This window comes from Equus asinus, chromosome 1 (genome assembly GCF_041296235.1).
Source record: "Equus asinus isolate D_3611 breed Donkey chromosome 1, EquAss-T2T_v2, whole genome shotgun sequence".
NCBI classification, from domain to species: Eukaryota; Metazoa; Chordata; class Mammalia; order Perissodactyla; family Equidae; genus Equus; species Equus asinus.
Window position 1 is genome coordinate 91,323,137 of NC_091790.1, and position 24,354 is coordinate 91,347,490.

The following is a 24,354-nucleotide window of genomic DNA, read 5'->3' on the forward strand; positions in this document are numbered from 1 at the left end:
AAATATAAAAGTAATAGTTAAATTCATATCACAGGGAAAGACAATGAGTGACAAGAAACTCACACCCTTCCTAAGTCTCTGAGCAAAGTGACGTTCTAGAAACGAGAAATAGCTTTCAAATTTCTCATTCCCTGTTTATTTGGCTGGTTGGTTTGTAAGACAACTTAAAAGACTCTTGTAGGAAAAAAAGATGAACCACGTACTGCTTCTATTTACATTTCAGCTGTGCAAACTGAGGCAGAGAGTAATTACTGACTTTTCACAGGCCATGAAAACTGGGATTTAGGTGAACGCAAGGGTCCAAACACCAAATTTGCTTAGGCTTGAAAGCCTAGCGTCTCCCACAACAATGTTAAGAGTGTTGGCACACCAGCCATCTCCCACAATAATGTTAAGAGTGTCTAATCTGGTGCACCCACTACATTCTTGCTATGTCCGGTCTTGAGTGACTGGGTGGTCAGTCACCCTGGGAGAGTTGGGGTCCTGTAAATAAAAAGCCCTGGGCTTCAAGTCAGAGACAGGCACAGGATGCTGCACAAAAAGTGAAATGTTCACAGTGTGTGCCAATTTATTGATTATCTAAAACCTCAGCTATTAATTTGCAAGCTACTGTCTGAAAATATTTGCAATTGGTAGATCAATGTTTGCAGTTTTTAGAAATGAGCAACTACAAATTACGGCTACAAAGGTTTTTAATCTCATTAGTTGTGTTTTGTTTTTATCAGCATTGAAAAATATGAAGACCAAAGTGTTCTATTTATATGTAGAGAACAGGTTGACCACCAAATTTGTTACAAAGAGATCAGCCATGCAAAGACATGTCTTTCATTGCAAAGACACAATAACTCAAAGGAGTTAATATGTGTCCCAAAGTCTCCCACAGTCAGGAAGAATTTATTCTCTGGGAGAATTTAGATTTCAAACAGAAGAGCTGATAATTTGTCACGTGATTGCTGAAGCAGGACACACCTTTAACAGGACTGACAAATCTTAGAATAGCCCCCCAGGGAGGAGGGCATTAATGCAAGGCTGGTGATCCTTAGAATCATGAAAGACCATGAGGCTGAACCCTAGATGAACAGTGTGGGCTGTACGCTATGAAGACAGAGAGACAAAGACAGAGAGACACACAGAGAGAGAAACAGAGAGCAATAGTAACACATAGAAATGTTAGTGGTTGTGTCTGTGTAGTGATATGTTATTTTCACTTTTTACCTTCTACTTCCCCATATTTTTCAAATTTCTATTATAAGCATGTAATAGGTTTATAAAAAAAATATTTGAAATAAAAATGTTTAATGGAATCTTTCTGTAAAGAGGAAAACATTTGCCAACCGAGGAACTCAAGGTCTGCTTATAATTTTATTCTTAACCCTCTGTGACAAAAAAGAAATGCAGACACATTATATAAAATATGGATAATAGAAAAAAGCAAAAAAGAAGAAAGGATCCAGAGGTAATCAATACAGACATATAAGTGTATGTATAATTAAGAATTGATATCACACTGTACATTGTATCATAACTTAAATAAAAACCTAATAAAACATTATGACAATTTTCCCATGTCTTTAAGTATCCTTCTACCTAACATGATTTTTAATGGCAAGGCTGTACCATAATTTATTTAACCAATCTCTTATTTTTAGGTATATGTTTTTTCCAAAACTTATTATAAACAAGACTACAAGGAATATTTTTGTACAAAAATATTTTTTTACATTCCTTATGATTTTCACTCCCTAAAGGAATGAAAATATTTTCTTATTATTTCTAGATATGAAATTCAAGGGTGAGGTGTGTTCACTTTAAAGTTTCAATATATATTGCCAAAATTCTCTCCCTGCCCAGGTTTTATTAATTTATATTCCCACAAACAGAATATGTGAATTTTTGTTTCTCCACACCCTTGCTGATCCAGGTATCTAGGAATCAAAATGAACCCAAACTTTAGCAAAGGCAAAAATAATACTTTATTTTACTTTGACTTTTTCAATTACAGTAACAAATAACATTTTACTTTATTTCTTGGCCATCTTAGTGTGTGTGTGTGTGCGCTCATGTCCTTGGCCCATTTTTTTTATTGAAAGGTTCACCTTTTTCTTAGGATTTCTAAGACTACTTTTACAGTCATACAGCAAGAATATTAACTCTTTTCAAGGCAATCAGATGTTGTACAGTATTTTCCTGTTTGTTACTAACATTTTTTCACAAGGGAATTTTCTTTTATGGGATGTGACTTTGGCTTTTCTTCAACCTGATATTACAAATATTCATCTGTATGTTTCCTTCTAGCACTTACATATATATATGCAGTATTTTATTGTATATAATATGCATTTTGAATTAATATTGGTGTATGAAGAGGACTGTGGATTTATTTTAATTTCCTCTCAAGTAAACATACCCATTCTAACTTCAAATTCCAAGCTACATCAACAATAATGTAATGTTGGGCTACACGGGATAACCTTTCTGAATCTCAAACCCCTCGTCCATAAAACACTTAAATCACCTTGTGAGATTTTTTGGGTAAAGAGTAAATGAGACAGGTTCTCAGAAGTCATTTGTGGCCTGAAAAGCCTGAGGCATGTGCGGGGCTTCTCTTTCCACAAGGAGAGTGTCAGGCTTCTGAACTTGTCACTGGTCACGTAACGAATACGGAAAATGCAGGTGGCAGGTGAACGGTGATTTGGGAATTTCCAATGTGACTACCTAACATCCTTAGTTCCTTTTTAAAAAAAAATCCTTTAGAGTTCTGTCACTTTGATATTTTTCCCCTAATAGTTAAATCATTCCAGAACAATTTATTGAATAATGAATTCTTCCCTTATTTGTCTGAAATGTCATTTCTTTATGGACATTTGATTTAGTTAGGCTTATTCTTATTGTCTTATTCTTACATGTCTACGGCTTATTCTTATATGTCTATTCTCAAACGAATATCATATTGGGTTATAGTTCATAGCTTTGTAATATTTGAATCTTGTTGTTGTATTAACCTGTCCACCATTCTCCTCTCCCAATACTTTCTTGCCAGATCTTTCTCACAGCTGCAGTGTCATGAGGGCTGGTATGCCTATTTAGGCTGCCTGATCTAGTCCGTGGCAAACCCATACAAGCCTCACAGCCTTTCCATGTCACTTCTTTTGTTATAGATGTGCACAATTTAACTTCCCCATTATCCATCAGATGGCTGAGGAAAGGCTAACCATGATCTCATGGACAATACAGAATTTTGCATTGTAAAATAAAGTTTTCAGCTTCTTGCAAACACAGCAGGTGCCATCCTGGGTATCTGCTGGAATAATATATTTGTAAAACAAAGGAGCTCAAGAGCCGTGTTCATTTTAACGATTTACATGGTTCATTTTGACGTCAATCACTTTGACGATTCACAGTCGTCAAAAGGTGAAAGCAACGGAAGCACTCATCGATGGATGAATGGATATACAAAATGTGTATACATACACATGGAATATTATTCAGCCACATAAAGGAAGGAAATTCTGACACACACTACAACATGGATGATTCTTGAAAACATGTGGTAAGTGAAAGAAACCAGTCACAAAAGGACAAATGATTCCAATCATATGGGGCAGCTAGAGAAGTCAAATTCACACACACAGAAAGTAGAATGGTGGGTGCCAGGGGCTGGGGGAGGGGAAATGGGGAATTAGTGTCTAATGGGTGCAGAGTTTCAGTTTTGCAAGGTGAAAAGAGTTCTGGAGATGGATGGCGGCAATGGCTGCACAACAATGTGAATGTACTTAATATCACTGAATTATATGCTTAAAAATGGCTTAAGATGGCAAATTTTATGTTAAGGGTATTTCTACACAACCATCAATCAAATCAAATAAAAAACAAACAAAAAACAAAAGGGCTCTAGCTGATTATGAAGATCCATGTCAGCTCCAAATTAAGACCAAAAACCCCATGCAGTCACTGCACAGCTGTAGGGAAACAGAAGCAGGACATGGTGACAGCTCCTTATTTTAAAGGATTGAAAGACCAGGGAGACCAGGAGGGGATAAGCTAAGTGGAGCTCGGTAAATGTAAGCATGTGTCTTCAGAGTTTCCCACACTGTGCTGCCAACCGGGCAAGTGGTACAGCCCTGACCTCCAGCTGGCCCCCTGCCATCCTGTCCCTTGTGCGGGCTGCTTTACTGTTGAACGGGCAGGGACTAGGTCATGGGCGTAGGAAATATAGACAAACTCCATCCCCAAGTGCTCACCCAGTTTTGCTGGGGGACCATGTGGGAGTGCCTAGGCTGGTCAGCAGGAGGGGAGAGTTCAGGCCCAATGCTACTAGAGGGCCTGGGGCCACTTCGAGACTCAGCAGCAAGTCACAAGCACACAAAAGTTTGGCCAGTTTCCTCATGGCAGGATGGGAGGAGCCCTTATGCCACGACTGATGGGCTCTTTTCAATGGCCACAGGAGGGCTAAGCTGTCCTAGGGGGTGATCTGCCTTGCCAGCAAGGGTCCTAACTGTCACCATGAAAAACAGACTTTTCTCTCTGTCTTAAACCAGTGCTTTTCTAGTGGGCAGATAATTTGCTTACTACAGTCATGTACCACCGAAACGATGTTTCAGTCCATGACAGACCACATATACACGGTGGTCCCATAAGATTAGTACTATAGAGACTGGGTACTCTATGTAGCTATATTCTATGTAGGTTTAGTAGGCTGTATGACCTAGGTGTGTCTAAGTACACTCTACGATGTTTGCGCAATGACAAAATCACCCACTGACGCATTTCTCTGAATATATCCGTCATTAAGTGACACATGACTGTACTTATTTTTTAGATTAATGTGACTTAACATTAACTCTACCTTCTCTCACCACCCCAACACTCTACAGCATTGCCCGACCATAGGAGCAGGGGGCAGAGGGAACTTTTGTGGAACACTTACAACTGCCCAGTTGATTCTGAAAGTCCACTGACATATTGCTTAGAAAATCACTGTTGACAATGTCCCGCCACTGGATAGTCTCCATGTTGCAGAGGATAGGGTTGTTGCTGAATCGTACAGCACCCTGCAGGATTTCTGTGTGAGAAAGGAACCTCAGTAAGCAAACTTGTCATCTCTTCTAAACTCTCATAAAACAAGCATGCATTTCTTGACATTTTGTGCTCTGCTAAAATGATGTCAGTGTGCAAAAGAGACTCCTCATAGAACTTCAGCAAGGGCAGATGAAAAATGAGTTGATGATAGTGCCATGGAGGAGTTAGGATTTCCCCTGAATTGGGCCTTTGAACAATGAGTGATCAGAATTTAGAAACATGGGGAGGAAGGAGAGATCGCTTTTAGTCAGTGGTTATAGCATAAACGACGAGTCGATGGGGAATTGGAGGTTCCCAAGGAGGCTGATCTGGACTGGATTGGATGACCGTTTGATGACATGAAGAGGCAGATGGGACAAGAAGGGCAAGTGGCAATAACCAGCATCGCAGGCTGACCAGGATTGTCAGGAGAAGGTGGCAATGCTGTGAGGTGCTTTTGGAGCATTTCATTGGAGAAAAGGGTGTGAAGAATGATGTGGAGCAAGAAGAATTTGTATGTAGGATGAACAGACAGGGAAGACACCAGGAATGCAAAGGATGTAACAGACTGTACAATTGTTTCAAAGGAAGAACTGATAGGACATGGAAAATTAGGGGTGATAAAAAAAAACTCAAGCCTGAGCAAAGGGAGAGTGTTGCATCAGTGACATTAAATGTAAACATTTACTGAACGACTTATATGCACAAAACATAGTAGCAAGTGTGTTAGGGGCTGCAAAGATGAATTGGATCAGTGGGCTTCTCTCTAAGAACTGACACGCATGGGGAGACAGACAGGTCACGCAGTTAATGACCTCATGCCCACGGAAGATCATGACATACAGCAGGTCTGGGTACTGTGCGAGTTGATTTATAGGCATTACTTTAGTTAATCCTCACAATGGTCCTATGACTCTCTGTAGTTTAAATATAGATATGTAAAGAATGCCCCACATCCCACAGGCAGGGAATGGATATACCATGTGCACAAGGTACCAGCATGGAAGAAGGAAGGATGCTCCTGGGGAAGATCTCTGAGGTTTGTTGGAAAGAATGACATGTCCTAGCATGCTGACAGGAGCATCCTGTGAAGGAACATGGAGGGAGGGCGCCACAGGCTTCGGGTAGACAGAAGACTGGGGCAAAGACATAGAGGGCAGTTTCTTCAGCGAACGGTGGAGAACAAAGGAATCACAGAAGACAGGCTGGGAAGTTGGAAAGGGCCAAATTGTGGAGCTTTGGATATAAAGTCAGAGATGACAGCAGGACAGTCAAGTGAAAACACACACTATAGAGGGAGCCAGAGTCAAGTGGATGAAACTGATGCGAAGTCAGAACTGGAAACACAGAATAGGGATGTCAAGGCTGTCATGACAATTAGGACAACAGACCAGGATGCCAAGAAAGAGCATGTAAGATGGAAGGTCAAAGTGGGGTCTCAAAGAACACTTGCAAACAGCAACTATGAGAATAAAGGGAGGAAGTAAACGTGCTGAAGGATTGAGGTGCCCTGCCTGGTAGCTTAGAAGGGAAAGAGGCAGTAATCTGGAGGCAGTCATTCTTTTATTTTTACTTTCAACATTTAATGACTGCTCCCTTTATGACAGGCACTAGGTTAATTATTAATAACAGCATTTAATTAATATTAAATAATTCAAATTAAATAATTATTTAATAACAGTAAATAAACTGGATTTATACAACCCCAATACCAGCAGCAGAAGTAATACCATCAATAGAAATAGCTCCTAAGTGCTTTACCTATAGAAATTCACTCAATTTTCTCAACAACCCCAGGAAGTATGTTACCATTGTTACCGACATTTTTGAAGATGAGCAAACTGAGACACAGAGAGAACATGCTCCCGGGGTGTCTGGCTGGTGAGTAATGGAGCCAGGCTGGAACCCAGACAGTCTGGCTCTGGGGTCCATGCTCTTAACCACATCTACTTGTCACCATGAGACAGTGAGAGGCAAGATAGGCAGACAGAGGCATGCCAATGCCCATAATAGTCCATTTCACAAAAAGTGTGAATAGCACAAATTAGTATTAGCATCAACACAGAAACCTGTGCGTGGGTGCTCTGTGCAGTTAAAGTGGTGCGTGGGAATTCTTAAGGCAGTTTTATAGAATGGCAAAACCCAGAAGCCAAATCAGAGGGCCATGCCTGGTGGGTTCCATCCTGGGTTTGGACTTACCACCTGGCTCTAGCATTGCTGCCTCTCGGGCTCCCACAATTGCCAGGATGACTCCCTCTGTTAGGCATCCTCTGCTTTCATCCCCCTTCCTCGTCGGCTCCTTCCCATCAAAACTACAGGAAGGGTGAGGGCTCTGGGGCAGGGATTTGGTGGCCATCCTTGGCCATTTTTTCACTAGTTTGGGACCTTAAGAGGGTTCCTTTGCCCCCATTTCTTTATTTGTAAAATGGCATAGTGTAACACCCACTTTGAAGGAAGGTTGTGAGCATTCAATGAAGTTACCAATTTAACACGCCTGGCACAGCACCTGCCACATAGGGAGGGCACAAGCATTGTTATCTTCAGTCATTTCACATCAGCTTCCTGCCTCTTTTACCATCTTTCATAGTTTTCCCTCTGGGGACCCTCACAGTGTCCTACTCACAAGAATTCAGACTTCTCCTGTAATACCTTCATTCCCTATCTTTAACAGTGCTTCTGTATAACAGTATTACTCTGGAAACTGGCTCAAATAGGGGTTGATTTTTAATGTATGTTCCTTATATCTGCGGTCCAGGTTAGAAGATTGACAGTTTATTCACTCCCTAGGCACAAAAAGTCTGCATTCCAGTCCAGGTTATCTGTTCATACTCTCTTTTCCCCGAAACCTTTACCATTTCTTACTAACTCTCTGGATATTTTTCCATGAACAGAGGAGAAATGGTACCTGGCTTAAATCTTCCCTTCTTATCCCATCACCCACCATCTTCTCAGTAACTTCTACCTGCTGTATCCTGCACACAGTTGGCACTCACTACATTTATATTTGATGAATGAATGTCTTCTCTGAGTGGAATTAAGAAAAGTGACAGGTTCGCGGAGCACCACCCAAGTTGCTTTTTGCATTGACAGCCTCCCTGTGCCCTGGCCTCTCACCCTGTAAGTTCCTCATGGGAAGCTCCCTCAGTCCGACTTTATTTGCACCATAGTTGGATAAGACTGATAAGGCATGGGTGTTTTCATACAGCACATTTCCTCTGATGATCTGCAGATTTTCCAAAGGAATCTTCTCCACTGTGTTGAGGGCAATGAGTACATAGCCAGCAACCTCCTGTATGGTCTAAAGAGATAAAATGTGAACATGTTATTTCTCTTTTGAGGAACTCAAGAATGCAAGGTCTAAAGTGGGTCCAGAGAGCCCAGAATACCAAATGAATGATGCACATGAGTGACTGACAGATATAAAGCATGTAGATGATTACAACTGGGGATATGGCGGGTGACAGGATTTACGATGACTCCTGTACTTTTGCCTCTTGAGCCTGCTGGCAATAATAAAGGGCAATGTGCATTATTTAGGAATGCTGTGACTCTCATTTTACTTGGTGTTCAACACACTCAAATGAAAATGGAAATGTTTTATTAATTTATTTTGTATCTTGCATGCTTTCTTATTTAGGAAAAAAATGGGGCTGGCTCAGTGGCATAGTAGTTAAGTTCACACACCCTGCTTTGGTGGCCTGGGGTTCTCAGGTTTGGATCCCAGGTGTGGACCTACACACCATTCATCAAGCCACACTGTGGCAGCATCCTACATACAAAATGGAGGAAGGCTGGGACAGATATTAGCTCAGGGACAATCTTGCTCAAGCAAAAAGAGGAAGATGGGTGTCAGATGTTAGCTCAAGGCTACTCTTCCTCACCAAATTAATTAATTAGTTAATTAAATAGATAAAAAACAAATAAACCCAGAAGAAGGCCAATCAAATCCAAAGTTCAACTACCACCAAACCCCGGAAGCCTTCAGAGCTGCTCCTATTGGCTCACTAGAGCCTCTACTGTGAAATATTCGGAAATTTTGTGAACAGGCTGTTAAAACTCTTGGTAGCTGGAAATCAACCATGCTGAGAATATTTACACCAAGAAAACAGGCAAATGCTACAGAGCAGGACCTTTTTTTTTAAATAAGAGCCAGAATAGGGCGGCTGAAGCAACAGTTAAAAGATGAATATCAGCGTCTTTGATGATAGTGGGATGCCAGACTAGTCTGTTTCTCTTTGATATTCTTTTATAGCTATAACTTGACACCAGTTGGTATAGTGGCCTTCCCGTAAAACTCACCTCTGTATTCCTTGGGACTTGTAACTGTCATAGCAAAAACAAATACACTTCCAGTTAAATTCTGCCAAGGCCTTTGTCTACTTATCTTTACTTCTATTATATTTGTGTAAGACAATCAAATTCATTGAACTAACCTTTAAGAAGGAAAGGTCATAATTCTTTTGCATGTAGGTAATTTCCAAATTCCCGAGGACCACCTCACAGTTATTGAACATTCTCTGGAGGCTCAGAAAGTGGTCCTCAAAAGTGCCCAACTGCGTGAGCCTGTTACTTGTGCCTTGGCAAACTGGAGAAAAGGAAAAAAGATATTACATGAAATGCCAAGTAAAGTAGCAAAACTAAAGTAAAACAATATTCACAAATTTTAACTTTGTGCACTTCAGTGACTTTGCACTATTAATGCCTATCAAAGGTCACTCAAGGCAAATGTGACAAAAAAAGTTTAAGTTCACATAAAGTGCAGTTCATGACAAGGGATAGCTCAACCCTATAATGCATAAAATTGTTTAAAAATATTAAAAATTCAAGGGCAAATAGATGAAAATCTTTAAGGCAAAATAGTCTGTTAAGAGCTTCAGTACACAAAAAATACATATCATTAGACATTTAAATAATATAATTACAATGTTGAGTTAATAACCATATAATGAACTTTTTACCTCACAAAGAGATATCCTATACATTATTGTGTGTCCAAAGAATATTAACAAACATAACATATACTAGGCAATATTTTCTGACCACAACACTGTACAACCTAAAATCAATAATGAGAGTTTAAATGAAACTCAACTGGCTAGAGATTAAAAATATTCTTCTAAACTAATGCATCAAAGAATAAATCAAAGGTCTAATTATATAATATATAGAAAATAACACAATGAAAAAATATTTATTTTCTTTTTTATTAGGTACAGTTGACATACAATATTATATTAGTTTCAAGTGTCTGTCATAATGATTCAAGATTTATATACATTACAAAATGATCACCACTACAAGTGTAGTAACAATCTGTCACTATGCAAAGTTATTATAATATGATTGACTCTATTCCCTATACTGTATATTACATCCCCGTGACTTACTTATTATGACTGGAAGTATGTACCTCTTAATCCCCTTCACCTATTTCACCCAACCCCCTCTGGTGACCACTAGTTTGTTCTCTGTATCTATGAGTCTCTTTCTGTCTCATTTTGTTTGTTCATTTATTTTTGTTTTTTAGATTTTACATATAAGTGAAATCATATAGTATTTGTCTTTCTTTGTCTGACTTCTTTCACTTAGCATTATACCCTCTAGGTCCATCTACGTTGTCACAAATGCCAAGATTTCGTTCCTTCTTATGGCTGAGTAGTATTCCACTGTGTGTGTGTGTGTGTGTGTATGTGTGTGTGTATATATATACATACATATAAATATACACACACATACACAAATATATATATATAATATATACACACAGAAATATATATAAACACACATTACATCTTCTTTATCCATTCATCCATCAATGGACACTTAGGTTGCTTCCATATCTTGGCGATTGTAAACAATGCTGCAATGAATATGGGGGGTATATATCTTTTTGAATTAGTGGTTCTGTTTTTTTCAGATGCATACTCAGAAGCAGAATTGCTAGATCATATGGTAGTTTGATTTTTAATTTTGAGAAACCTCCATACTGTTTTCCACAGTGGCTGCACCAATTTGCATTCCTACCAATGACTAGGGTTCCCTTTTCTCTACATCCTCACCAAGACTTGTTATTTCTTGTCTTTTTGAGAATAGCCATTCTGACAGGTGTGAAGTGATATGCTATTGTGGTTTTGATTTGCATTCCCCTGATGATTACTCATGTTGATCTTTTTATGTGTCTGCTGGCCTTCTGTATATCTTCTTTGGAAAAATGCCTACTCAGGTCCTCTGCCCATTTTTTAATCAGACTATTTTTTCCTTTCTTTCCTTTTTTTCTTTTTGGAGAGGAAGATTGGCCCTAAGCTAACATCCATTGCCAATCCTCCTCTTTTTGCTTGAGGAAGATTGTCTCTGAGCTGGCGTCTGTGCCAATCTTACTCTATTTTATATGTGGGACACTGCCACCACATGACCTGATGAGCATTGTGTAGGTCCATGCCCGGGATCTGAACCTGTGAACCTTGGGCTGCCGAAGTGGAGCATGTGAACTTAACCACTATGCCACTGGGTTGGCCCCAGATAGTTTTTTTGATATTGAGTTGCATGAGTTCTTTATATATTTTGGATATTAACCCTTTGTCAAATATATCACTTGCAAATATCTTCTCCCATTCGGTAGGTTGCCTTTTTGTTTTGTTGATGGTTTCCAAAACTTTTTAGTTTGAAGTAGTCCCATTTGTTTATTTTTGCTGTTGCTGCCTTTGCCTGAGGAGACAGATGAAAAAAAATATTGCTAAGACTGATGTCCAAGAGCTTACTGCCTTTGTTTTCTTCTAGGAGTGAAAATATACATTTAAAAATGCACTCAAGGGGCTGGCCCGGTGGCACAGCAGTTAAATTTGCATGGTCCGCTTCGGCAGCCCAGGGTTCGCTGGTTCGGATCCCAGGTGCGGACCTGTGCACCAGTTGTCAAGCCATGCTGTGGCAGGCATCTCACATATAGAGTAGAGGAAGATGGGCATGGATGTTAGCTCAGCGCCAGTCTTGCTCAGCAAAAAGAGGAGGATTGGCGGCAGATGTTAGCTCAGGGCTAATTTTCCTTAAAAACAAACAAACAGAAAAACACACTCAACTACTAAGAAACCAACACATCCTTGCTTTTGTCCACACTCAGTGTGAATCCAACAGCACAGGTAAAGGTGCAACTGCTTTGCATCTCCTGCTAATACACAACTTTGGCACACTTCACTCTCTAATGGTTTAAGGTATCAAACTTAATACCAGAAAACATTTTAAATTAGGAGACAAACTTAGACTACAGAAATACACTTCATTGTCTATATTTAAAAGCAAAGGAGAGGATTATAATAAAGTCCTATTTCCAAACCCAGCTCTTTGAAAGACATGTTTAGGCAAGCATAACAAAACAAAGAGGTATGGGGCTTTTGAAGCGGCAGCTTGTTAAGGGACTATACTTTGAACCAAAATTATCATAACAGTGAAGAAATATGGCCTCTGGCTTTGGAGGTTAGATTCAGAACTGGCCAGGTTCTTCACGTCTGCAAAGTCACAGCTGCAATCAGGAACCAGGTCGTTGAGCTCAAAAACAAGGCCAAAGTCAATATGCAGGTATTCTTCAGGAACTCTTTCCAAATTAATATTTGTTTTATAGGCTTCTTTGTTTCCTCCCCATGGAAACTGCTCTGAAGAGCATCACCTGACTGTCTGCCCTTGCATTTCCATGCCACGACAGCGAGCACATGTTCAGACACCTACACCAACATTAAATATGAAGTAATCTTCACATCCTCTTTAACTCCATGGAGATTTCCCTCTTCCTCCCCTCTGTGGTCCCATTCAAATTCAGCGCTGGAGAGAACCCTCACATGGGAACTATGGCAGACGACAACAAGACAGAGCCCCTATCTACTGGCTCCAGGGTAGAATGATTCATAATTCTTCCAATCATAACACTGGATTGACCAACATCTCCGGCTTGCTTTCATGTAGGAGTATGGGCCGCTGTGACTGCAACCTCAGGTTAGAGCAGTTGTACACAGTTGGCTGCAATGCATGCAGAAGGGGCAAGACTGACTTCCCAATTCTAAGGTCCTTAAAGATGCCACCACCGATGCAAGTACAGGGTTTTGACAATAACGCATGACCTGTCAGTTGGCACACCATGGAACAAAAGCTGCTTTCCCAGCTGAAAGACTGTGGTCTCTAAATTTCAGCCTAACTGATTGGCTGTGGTCTAGATAACCACCAGTATTGGTCACACCCATCATGGCAGCCAGGTGAACAGGGTTGGAGCACATTTCAGCGTCTTCAGTACACAAGAGATGAAAACAATAACAGCTGCTTTCATTTTACATGATCAAGGAGATCAGCTTGTAAGTTTCTCTCAGCTGAACTAAATAATTTTTATTACTAAATCAACGGAAAAGTAACTTTTGTCAGTAAAAAAGGAAAACATGCCATTTAAGTTTAGCCTGTTATAAAAAAAATAATTTCAAAAAGACTGTATTGTGCTTTCATTCATTCATTCAAAAAGTGCTAAAAGAGCACCTAAGCATTTATTTGATGAATACCTATCTTGACCCTTATTGTTTACAATTAGTATGAATTATGTCTATATTCAGAAAAAGATCCTAGTTTGGAAGATAATAGCAACATTACACATTACTGATGTAAACGTTAATTCATAAAACATTTTGGGAAGCAACTGGACAACTTTTGTAAACAAATATACATGCTTAAATTCTAGATCACGATGATTCCACTTTGGAAAACCTATTCTAAGGAAACAGACCTAAACATAGAAAAAGCTTCATGCAAAATGTTGTCCATTGTTTATTTTTTAATAATGGCAAAATATTACAAAGAACCCTAAATGCCCAACTGTCCAACATGTGTATTCTTGAGAAGAAGAAAACAGTTGATATAGTATTTGATTCCATTTAAGACAAGTCTACCTTGAATCCAGGGTTAATTACTAAAGCATCAAAAGAAATTATTATAAGGCTGTTTCTTCTGAGGCTTTCTCCTGTCTTATGCCCCAAAGGAGACAAGAGTGTCGAAGAAAAATCTAGGTGAGAATCAGAACGACTTGGCCTAGGTTTCTTGATTCAACAAAGTATGATCTTGGTTCCATCTTTATACCAAATATCTCATGTGATGAAGATAAAACAATGAGAAAATTTAAATGTGAGACCACTGAATTGGTAAAATTATTAAAACCTAAAAGTCACAAACTAGTTAGGCAGATTTGAGACAAAACTGCAAAGAGCAGGAGTTTTAATTCACCCAGGAGACAGTTTGTGTTTAGCCACATCCTCCTTATGTGACCTTGAATGACTTCTCCAAGCTCTCCAAGCTTTTCCTCAAATACAGACATGGTGAAAATAATATTAGCCTCCTAGATTATTTCGAAGATTGAATGAATACAAAGCCTTTCAACTTTCTTTTGTTAAAGCTAACTACTGAGAAATGTGACAGTAATGTAACATCAGGTGCACATGGACAGATGTTAGGGACCTCCATGGACGTGCCCTAAGGTACTGTCTGAACGGGGAGTGTTTGGGTCTGCAGATAGGCTTACTCAAAGATTGGGCATTAAACAGTTACTTTGTCTGTAGAACATTTATCAAATCAGAAAAAGAAAGAAAGAAAAAGGGATATATTTTACTTTAAGAATTTTATTAAAAAATGGATTCAGGTGTTTAAGCAATTTATTCAAAGAGAAATTGAACATTACTTTAGGGCTATATATTTGAAAACCAGATAACTGAAAGTGTTTGTCTCAAGCTCCACACAAATGCTAATGATTTGCTCTACCCCTTGTAAATCTGAAGACAATTTCTACTGAATCAAGAGCAGCAGGCCCCAGGATGCAGGCCCTACAAAGCGCTTAGCTTTTCATCCTCAAATTTTATTATGAAGATTCATAAATGTATAGAAAAGTGGAAAGAACTGTACCATGAACGTCCTTGATTAGCATTTTACTATGTTCACCTTATCATGTATCTATCCATCTTATTTTTTTTTATGCATTTCAAAGTAAGGTACAGATATCAGTAAACGTTGCCCTGGCGTGCCATTGATTACAAGTCAATATTAGTTTATAGTCGTTGTTGTTGAGGTAACATCCACCAACTGTGAGATAATCCGTCTGAAGTGTAGTATTTGATGAGTTTCAACAAACATACACATTGTGTAACCCACACTCCCGTCACAATACAGAACATCACCGTCCCCCTAGTGAGCTCCCCATCTCACGCCCTTCCCAGACAACCCCTGCCCCACACACCACAGAACTCTACTCTGATTGGTTTTCACTTAGAATAGTTTTGCCTATTTTTGAACTTCATATTAGTGGAATTACACAGTATTGCCCTTTTGTGTAAGGCTTTTTTCACAGCATTCTATTTCTGAGATTCATCCACGTTGCCGCATTGCACTTAGCTGTTAGTGACAGATTCAAGGAAGTGTTTTATCATCCCTGGACATCCAGGGCTGATCTACAGTCTGGTTATTCTTTTTCTCAAGAACCCTCCAATTTATCTTAACTAAAATAAAAATAGTCTGCCTCCTCTAAATCTTGAAATGCCCCCGATTTTATGGGGTAAGGCCTTGGCTTTCTGTGCCTGTGTGGGGGTGTATACCTCTCTTTGCCCACGAGCCTGGGCAAGTCTGTATTGCTGATGAAGACACAACATTAAAACAAGTTTCTCCAGATTTTCCCAAATCCACTGAGACACTTTTGGAATTGCCTAAGCAAATTTATAATTGTTTGAATTTGTTGTTTTCTCAACTACACATTAATGGCTGCCAAAATAGTTGGGTTTTTGTAAATCCCTCCCCTTGGCCTCCTCAGTTGTCTCTGCTTTTATCCTTGCCCCATTTTCCACCGAGCACCTCATTTTGCAGCAGAATCACATCACACTGCTCCTTGGTTTAAACTATCCCAAGGTTTCCCAGTATAACTAGAACACAGCACAAGCTCTTCTCTGTGGTCTGCAAGGCCTCGTCAGCGGTCTCCTCTCAGCCTCTCTCCCTGCTCACTGTCTCAGCCACACCCCCTGTTTCTCTCCAGCTGGCCCAGTTCTTGCCCACTTCAGAGGTGCTCCATCTGCTTGGAATGCTCTTCTATTTCTCCCCAGATCTTTGCATCTTTGTCTACCTTTTATCCTTGAGATTCCAACTAAGTGGTCATCCCTTCAGGAAACAAATTAGCTTAAGTCCTCACCATTACATTCTATCATATTAGCCTGCTTTCTTTTTTTCTTAGTATTTATCACTACTTAAAATTACTATTTGTTTATGCAATTATATACATTATTTGTTTATTCACATATACATGGTAGGGAGAGGTGGATTATCTACATACATATACATCTTGTTGGGCTGCTATGATGTGTACACACATGTTGTTGCATTTATATTTTAGATGTGAAAGCAATGGTGGCCATGCGACCAAAGTCTTGGATGACTTGACATGCATCTCTCTGCCTTTCTTTGCACATGTCTGATGGAGGAGGAGGAGGCAGGATGTCTTAGAAGAGTGTCAGTCTTCACAGCTTTCTGGTTGGTCATTGTAAAATCTTTCCAGTCTAGGTAACATATTTGATTAAGCTTTAAAAGCCAGGGGATTTTTTTTCCCACCTTCTTGCTGAAAAGGTTTAAGGAAATCTCAAATAAGATAATCTTTACATGACAGATTTAAAAATATATAAGGAAAAGATACTCAGAAAGTTTGCCAGAGGTTTCATCGTATCAGGATTTACCATTTCTTTTGCCTTACTGAAATTGTATTATGGTGGTAATTTCAAAATGTGTTTGTATATACACCTCAACTATGCTAAAATGCACAGAAATATGACAGGAAGAAAATACACCAAGTTGTTAACAATGGTCTTTTATGAATAGTGGGATTCTATTTCTTCCTTACAGTTTCTGCATTGTACAAATTTTCTTTAGTGGCCATAATACTTTATAATAAAAAAATTACTGAGGAGAAAATTTACAAAAATCTGGGGTGAACAAGGCCAAAATTGGAAGAATATTTTAATAAAATATATTTTTTAAATGGAGAAATGATCATGCATAACTAATTAAGATCCTCAAAGTTCTGCATTAGTCATGTTAAATGGTTTTGTGAAAGTACTTTAAAAAATTAGAAATAATGATGAACAATGAAGTATTATATACAGAAAGTGTTAGGAGGGCAAGTAAGTTGCAGTTTACTCACCTCATTATTGTTCAGAATAGTTGCATATGGCAGCTCTTGGAAAAGACCATTCATTGCAGAAATGATTTTGCTTCAAATAGTGATGGACTTGAAGAGTCCTCAAGTGGCATATTTTTCCTGATCTATAAATACATTTCCTTACCTTGGTTTTGGGGAGCATAGAGTAAATTTATCCCATAGAAAAATGTTACAAATTATGATTACAGTATCAGACTAGCCTATGAAACTTATTTAACCCACACAACAGTTTGTAATAATAGGAAAGTAGAAAATCTATGGTTGAGTCATAAGGAAATAATTGGGGAAACAATAGAAGTAAATAAAAAGTGGCATTTAAATTTGAATTGTGGATTTAATCAAAGGTTCTGTGGAATGGCAAAAGTCTCACTATAATTGTGAAGAAGATTTTTCTTTGTTTTCCAAAACTTTATATTTTATCACTTGTTCCTTATTTTATTGTATTTGATTTCATAACTAATAAATAATTGTTCTCAGTTTGTAGGCATCCAAAGATAGTCATCAAACTGAATTCGAATCTACACTGCAACTTGGAAATGCACATGTAATACTCAAAAAGTCCTCTTAAATACTGGATAATTTGCCATGTGCATTACAGTATGCCTGCTGGACTAAACATGCCGAGCTTTGGCACGTGCAACACAGCTGCAAATTAAAGTAACCTTCATTAAGTAACCCTAATTAAGAAGACTTCAACATCTCTTTTAAGTTGGGGAATAGAACACCAAAACTGGTTGATTTCCATCCCTGTGATTCTCTTCCTAGCCCTTAAAATGATCCCAAGTCAAGTTTATGAGTTTTAAAAAATGTATTAAGTAGAGTTAGGATTGTCTTCGCATATTGTGTCCACTCTCTTGGGAGTTAACTGATGTTTCTGAACCCCAGCAAGGCCAGTTCTATGAGGGATTGTGGAATATGTTTCCAGTGACATCATCAAACATCTCTTTATCACTGTGAAGACTATGACAGTATCATTATGGGATGATCTCCAGCCAGTTACCTCAACTGTCTGGGTCTCAACGTTCTCACTGGTTAAAATGGGAGCAGCTTGATGTACTTGACAGGGTGGTTATGAGCAGTAATGAAAGTGCAGACATGGAAGTGCTTAATAAATCACAAACCTCTCTAAATATAAATAATATCTGATATCGAGCTTTACCATAGCAGTATTAACAGCAACCAAACCGCTGCAATCTATTTCTGCCTATGTCTTCAATGATACCAGCAAACTATTTTTTCCCCCTAGGAATTTTTTTATTGTAAACAGACTGAGCTCAGTTGATGAGTTGTGCTGAAATTTGAGATTCTTTAAAATTCTAAAATAAAAAACCTCACTTTTCATTATTATAGGATGTTGTCCAAAGAATGGTCTTAACAATGGAAATTAAAAATCTCAAGTCATAGGGTTGGCAATCCATTCCATTTTTTATAGGTAGTTGAATGGCTAGTAAATCAAAAATAAATTTGACCTATTATTGGACTATCAGAAACTAATTCAGACTAAAAAAAGACTTCAGAAAGCAATATCCACCAATCTTTTATTCATTCAATCCAATAAATTTCTTTTGAGGACCTACTATATGCCTGGCAACACACTTTGTCTTGGTGGCCAATGTCTCTGAAAATCTGTATTTTAAACGCATGGACGTGTACTAAACAAAACTTCATGGATGGAGGAATTATATACATCAGATATACGACAGAATCTACATCAGGTTATACAGAACTAGATCTGTATGTGGCTGGAGTATTCCTTGCCTGAATATTGAATGCTGAGTGGGGCACAGTGAAGAAAGGACAGAATACTAGATGTGGTTTAAAATGTTTCTATGAGAAAATATAAACAACAGTGAATTTGGTGTGCCTGGTTTTTCTTTCAAGAGATGTCATGAGAAAGCTCCTCCTCTCTGGCCTGGGTTCTCTTTTTCTAATCTCTTAGCTGAAGACTACTGCTTATTCATGTTCAGGGGCTCTCTCTTCACATACAGGCATACTTTTGAAGTGAATAATACCACTTCCCTTCCAAAAGTCTGTTAACCAAACCACCGCTCATATCCTTTGCCTCCACTGTGATTTCAGTACTTCTGACTTTCTTCAGAGTTTTGTTGCTTTCTCAGATTAGTACTTCAGGTCTACCAGTGCAGGGCAGTGTAGAGCCAAGAATCACATCAGTACCTGACATTTACACAGTCATTCCCAGGTTTCAAAGCTCTTCCTCAAGAAGGCTACTGCTGAAACCTGCCTGTTACCTGGATGTGGAAAAGACGGTGAAGAGCTAGTTACTCTTATCACAGAAGAACCCACAGACATAGGATGGGTTTGCCCATCTGATTCACTTGGCTGCCACCATAGAAAGCTAAGAGACTTGAAAAAATGGGGCAGCATGAGGTGGGGGATAGGGTGAATTGGGAAATATAAAATTCCAAAATGAGTTGGTGTCAAAGACCTCTGCTTAAAAACCGATTCAAAACCTGACTCAAGACTGCCCTCTGTTTACCACCTTTCACCTCTGACTTGAGGTGACTGTTCAATAGAGAAGTGGTGAGCAGAGATGGTTTGAAAGTTTGCCGGTATGCAGGAGCACAATCCCACTGGTCAACATTCCCACAGCCCTTGGCCAGCTGGGCTGCCAACTTGCTGTTTCTTCAACAGTTTCTCACAGGACAGTTTAATGCTAAAATCAAGGTGCAACTTTTCTCTTCCAAGGTACACCCTCACAATCTATGTCATTCCCAGTGAGGTGACGTGGAGGTAAAGTGAGGCAGGGCTGACAAGATTTCACTCCCCTGGGCCAGTCCCCACCCAACTCACATACTTTCTGTTTTGTATTCTGTTAGGCCCACATGACTCATTCTCTAACAACAAAGGCTGAGTAATATTCCCCACAGGGGGTTGTTGACTTGCTGGTTGAGTTGTCCCTCTAGAATTCATGTGAATGCCATGCATGGCTGTGAAGCACCATGGCAATGCGGAGTCCTTAGCCTTAGGTGTTGCTAGGTCACTCAGTAAGGGTCATTCCACTAGTGCTCCGTGATATGCACCAGGACCATGAAGAGTTGTGTGTTCTTTTGTTCCTTCACTTATTAAACTAAAACATATTTAATAAAACAGTACAACGACACTTGCCAAGAATAAATCAGAAGTACTCCCGGCCCTGGAGGAATATATTAGCCCTTTGAGGAGATGACTTTATACATGAAGTCATCCTAGCACATCCCAAAGCCATGCAATGTAGAGATGTGCTAAAGGAGCACAAGTCAGAAAGGAGAGAAATCACCAATCTTGAGTTGTCTGGGAAGGGGATTCCAATACTCATTACCAAGCAAATTAAAACATGATATTTCACATTCAGAGTAAAAGAGTAAGCGGCCTACAGCTGCCCAGAGTGGGCCTTGGTGACCTCACCACACACAGCTCCACAATCTACCACACTAAGAAAACAAGGTTTCTTCCATTTCTATTTTTTTCCTGCCTTCCCCTCGTCTGGGTCATTGCCCATATTCTTATTTGGGGGTATAAGTAATCCTTTCTGGGTTTGTTTAGAATTATTTAAAAGAATCATTTCTCCATCCAGTCTTCTTATTGAACAAATTCTGGAAAAGACTTGTAGTTTGCAAGGAAAGAAAAGATTTCCAATCCAGAATGGGGAATAAGGACCTTTTTTGTGAGTGTTTCTCTGCGGAGAGACTCTGTTTGGGTTCTATGCGGCAGAGCATGTCTATCCCCTGCCCCAAGATAGTTTCAATGTTCTTTAAATTTTTCGTTCTATTATTACCCATGTTTTTAAAAAAATCAGTCTCCAACGCACAATTATGTTTTAAGGTCATTTCTCTAAATATACACACATTTAAGGTGGCTTACCAACTTAAATGAACACTAGAAAGAAGAACCAAACACATAAATAGCTACCCCTTTTCCCCAAAAAACCCCAAAGCAAATGACAACAACAAAAATCTAAACAAGGGAGCAATCACTAAGACGCTAGGAGAAGGTCATTACACCAGTGTTTTCTTCTGAAGACAAAGATGCTCCCAGCACCCCTCCCCTCAGTAGCACCTGCCATGGTAAAGCCACGTCTAGTTCTTTAGCTAGCCCATGACGTTCAGGATCCCGCCCACCCTTTGCTATGTGAAGACTTCCGAGGGTGGCTCTTGCAGAACCACAGGAAAGTCCAGACATGATGTGCAGGAAAATCACAGAGGACTTCCTACGGGGAACCTATAAGAGCAAGGGCAGATCTGGAATCTACCCATGAGCATCAAATGTGGAACTACCAGTACCTAAAGGAGCAGGGAAAAATGAAGCAAAGATGTTGGGAGGCAGAAGGAAGCTTAGTCACTCTACAGGGGGGACTTGGGAAAGAAATGGATGTGGGAGATGCAGTGCAGGTGTGTGGAGGGGACAGAGCCAACACGGCTGAGATTTCTAAGCCACTTCTCAAGTCTGAGCTTGCACTGTGCTCCTTCAGGCTGGAAGTGTTCTCTGTGTGGTAGTCATCATATCCTTTTTGCTGCTGGGAACAAATAAGAAGCAGTGAAAGGAAGAAAAATAACCTTCCTAAAAAGATTAGTTGCTTGATTTCACCAGGAGCACGGTCTACTTGTTTTTTCTCAAGTTACAGAAACGTGTCAGGTCCTCGGCAGAACTATTTGAACCAATACTTCAAGTTTATGTCATAAACGATTTGAAAAGGAAAAAAAGTGGAAAGCTAACCCCCAGCCACTTCGACTACAGAACAATAAGCAATCAAGCTTTTATTGGCACCTGTCAATGACCAGTGGCCTTGGAGTCACAGGTCTGGATTAGAACTCTGGTTCCACCACTGCTGAGGCAACTTCTCAATCATGTTGAGTCTCCTTTTCTTCATCTATCAAACAGGGACTTATGACTCTTGGGAGGATCCAGTGAGATGGGAGAATCCCTGGTCAAAGCACCTGACACATGGTAGACCCTTAATAAATATTACTATGACTTGAATCTGAATTAAATCTGGACTGGGTCCCAGTCGAATGAATTGCTTCCTTCCCTCCAAGCGCTCTCAGAGGTTGACCTCTTCTGCCCTTCTGCTCACATGTTGTATGTGGCCTGGCAAGCAGCCATGAGCTCTTGCTGCCGAGAAAGGAACAGCTGATGCTGACCACAGCTCACCAGCCTGCCTTGGTCACAGGGATGAACCTATGGCTTCAAAGGGAGGTATCTGGACCCATACCTGACCAAGGAGCCACGCCGAGCACTGAAAGCTGAGGAAGCCACACCTATTGCGTGCCTTTTAGAAGAATTATCCTAAGAGAACTCCTAGCTTGCTGCTCAGAACATTCTCTACGGCTGTTATTTTTCATTTAGAATAAGGCGTCATCTGATCCCTTGTGGTAGTTTTGTAAGTATAGTTGGATTTGTGTGCTGTGTGTATACACGTTTTTATTTAATGCTTGTTTTAAAATGAACAATGTTTTCACTTACTCCTACTTAATTTAAATATTCCTTTTAAGTTTCACTTTAAAACAGGAAGAGGAAATAGCAGTGCAAAGAGCCTAGTCAGGAGGACAGACTTTGTCCCAGTCGGGGAGGCCTGAAGCCTCTCTTCCTGGTTAGCTCTGTGACCCAAAGCCCACTTCCCGGGTTTATTGACTAGGAAAGACTGAACTCGAAAATCACTAACAACTTCTAAGTTAACTCAGGAGAAGCCCAAGCCAAGTTTCTGCCACAGAAGAATCTTAATTTTGGCTCAGACACTATTGTTTCTAGAACATATTAACCCCTTCATGAGGAGAGCTATCAGTTAAAAGGAATAGTTCTCATACCTAACCGTTTGACATTAGATAGGTCCCTGCCTGAAAAGGGAATGGGTAATGCCAACCAGAGCTGGCCGTCCATTGCAGCAGGTCCAAGTCTAGAAAACAGAGTCTGCTGCATCCTTTATTACGGATGTTCCAGAGCAGAGGCTGGCAAACTTTCTCTGCAAAGAGCCAGAGAGGAAATATTTCCAGGTTTGCAGATCATATGGTTTCTGTCCCAACCATTCAACTCTGCTACTATAGTGCAAAAACAGCCACAGACAATAAGCAATGAATGAGCACAGTGCTATCATGTGCCAATAAAACTTTATTTGCGAAAACAGGCAGCAGCTGAATTTGACCCATGGACTGTACTTTGTCAACCTCTGTTTTAGCGGAAGGCCTAACAGGTCAGGAAGTATCTGATTAGAATTCCCTTTATCTTGTGCTTTCCAGAAGATAAACCTGGTTAAAGTGATTCATTTTCTTCTAAGGCCAAACTCCAAAAGAGTTTTCTTAGGGTCAAGATTTTCCTATTTCATCATCAGCTAAAAAGAGGAATTAAAGATATAAGGTACTGAAGACTGATAGGGAAGCACAGGAGCTGGGAATTGTTTGTGTGTTTGTGTAGGGGGTGTTGCAGCTCTCTGCTAGGCATCATTTACTTTTGATACTTTGATTTACTTTGATTTGGATATCCAACTCCATATATCCCCCCTATGTCCAGGAATCCTGGCTTTCCATATTCCTGACAAACGGTTGTCAAGCCCTGCTTGTCTGCTCTGAGAAAGAGTTTTAATCTTGCTAAGAGTTTGTGAAGCAGTCCACTCTTGCATTTACAACTCTGTTACATAATTATTCCTTATGTTGATCTGAAGCTAGTCCCTTGAAAATTTCCTCTGGCTTAACACAGATGCAATTTATTTCTCCTCTACCTTACAGCCCTGCAGGTATTTGAAAACAGTGATTGTTTCTCACGGCTTCTGCCACCTGGGTGCTTTCCTCCAGATTCCCCTCCTCCTCAGTGCTCTTGGCAACTCCATGTGTGTGGCCTGCTTTCAAAGTGACATCCTCCAGAAAGATTCCCGCTCCAGCTCCTCTTTCTGGGTTCCTCAGCCCTATGGCTGATCTTATGGATTTGCACTTGTTCATACTTGGGTGGTGAAAGCATTCTGCTGTTTCATAGCACATTTTCTCTCTTTAAAGAAGAATATGTCATCTGAGAACAGAAGCAAACATTTCGTTCCCTTTGGCCTCCCTTTAGTTTATTAAATTGAGATTTTACCAAGCATAAAAGATGAATAAATACTGCTG

At 39.8% G+C, this 24,354-nt stretch overlaps 1 protein-coding gene across 5 annotated transcripts in view; it reads right to left on the bottom strand.

Annotated features, from left to right (window-relative positions):
- The window catches only part of EGFR (epidermal growth factor receptor), a 193,315-nt gene that overhangs the window by 58,992 nt on the left and 109,969 nt on the right, over positions 1-24,354 (bottom strand). For all 5 annotated transcript variants that reach the window (XM_044761434.2, XM_070496260.1, XM_044761435.2 and 2 more), the window contains exons 2-4: positions 9,492-9,643; positions 8,173-8,356; positions 4,928-5,062 (exon numbers count right to left, since the gene is read on the bottom strand). In XM_044761434.2, coding sequence (XP_044617369.2) covers positions 4,928-5,062; positions 8,173-8,356; positions 9,492-9,643 — 471 coding nt within the window. The remainder of the gene's footprint in view (positions 1-4,927; positions 5,063-8,172; positions 8,357-9,491; positions 9,644-24,354) is intronic.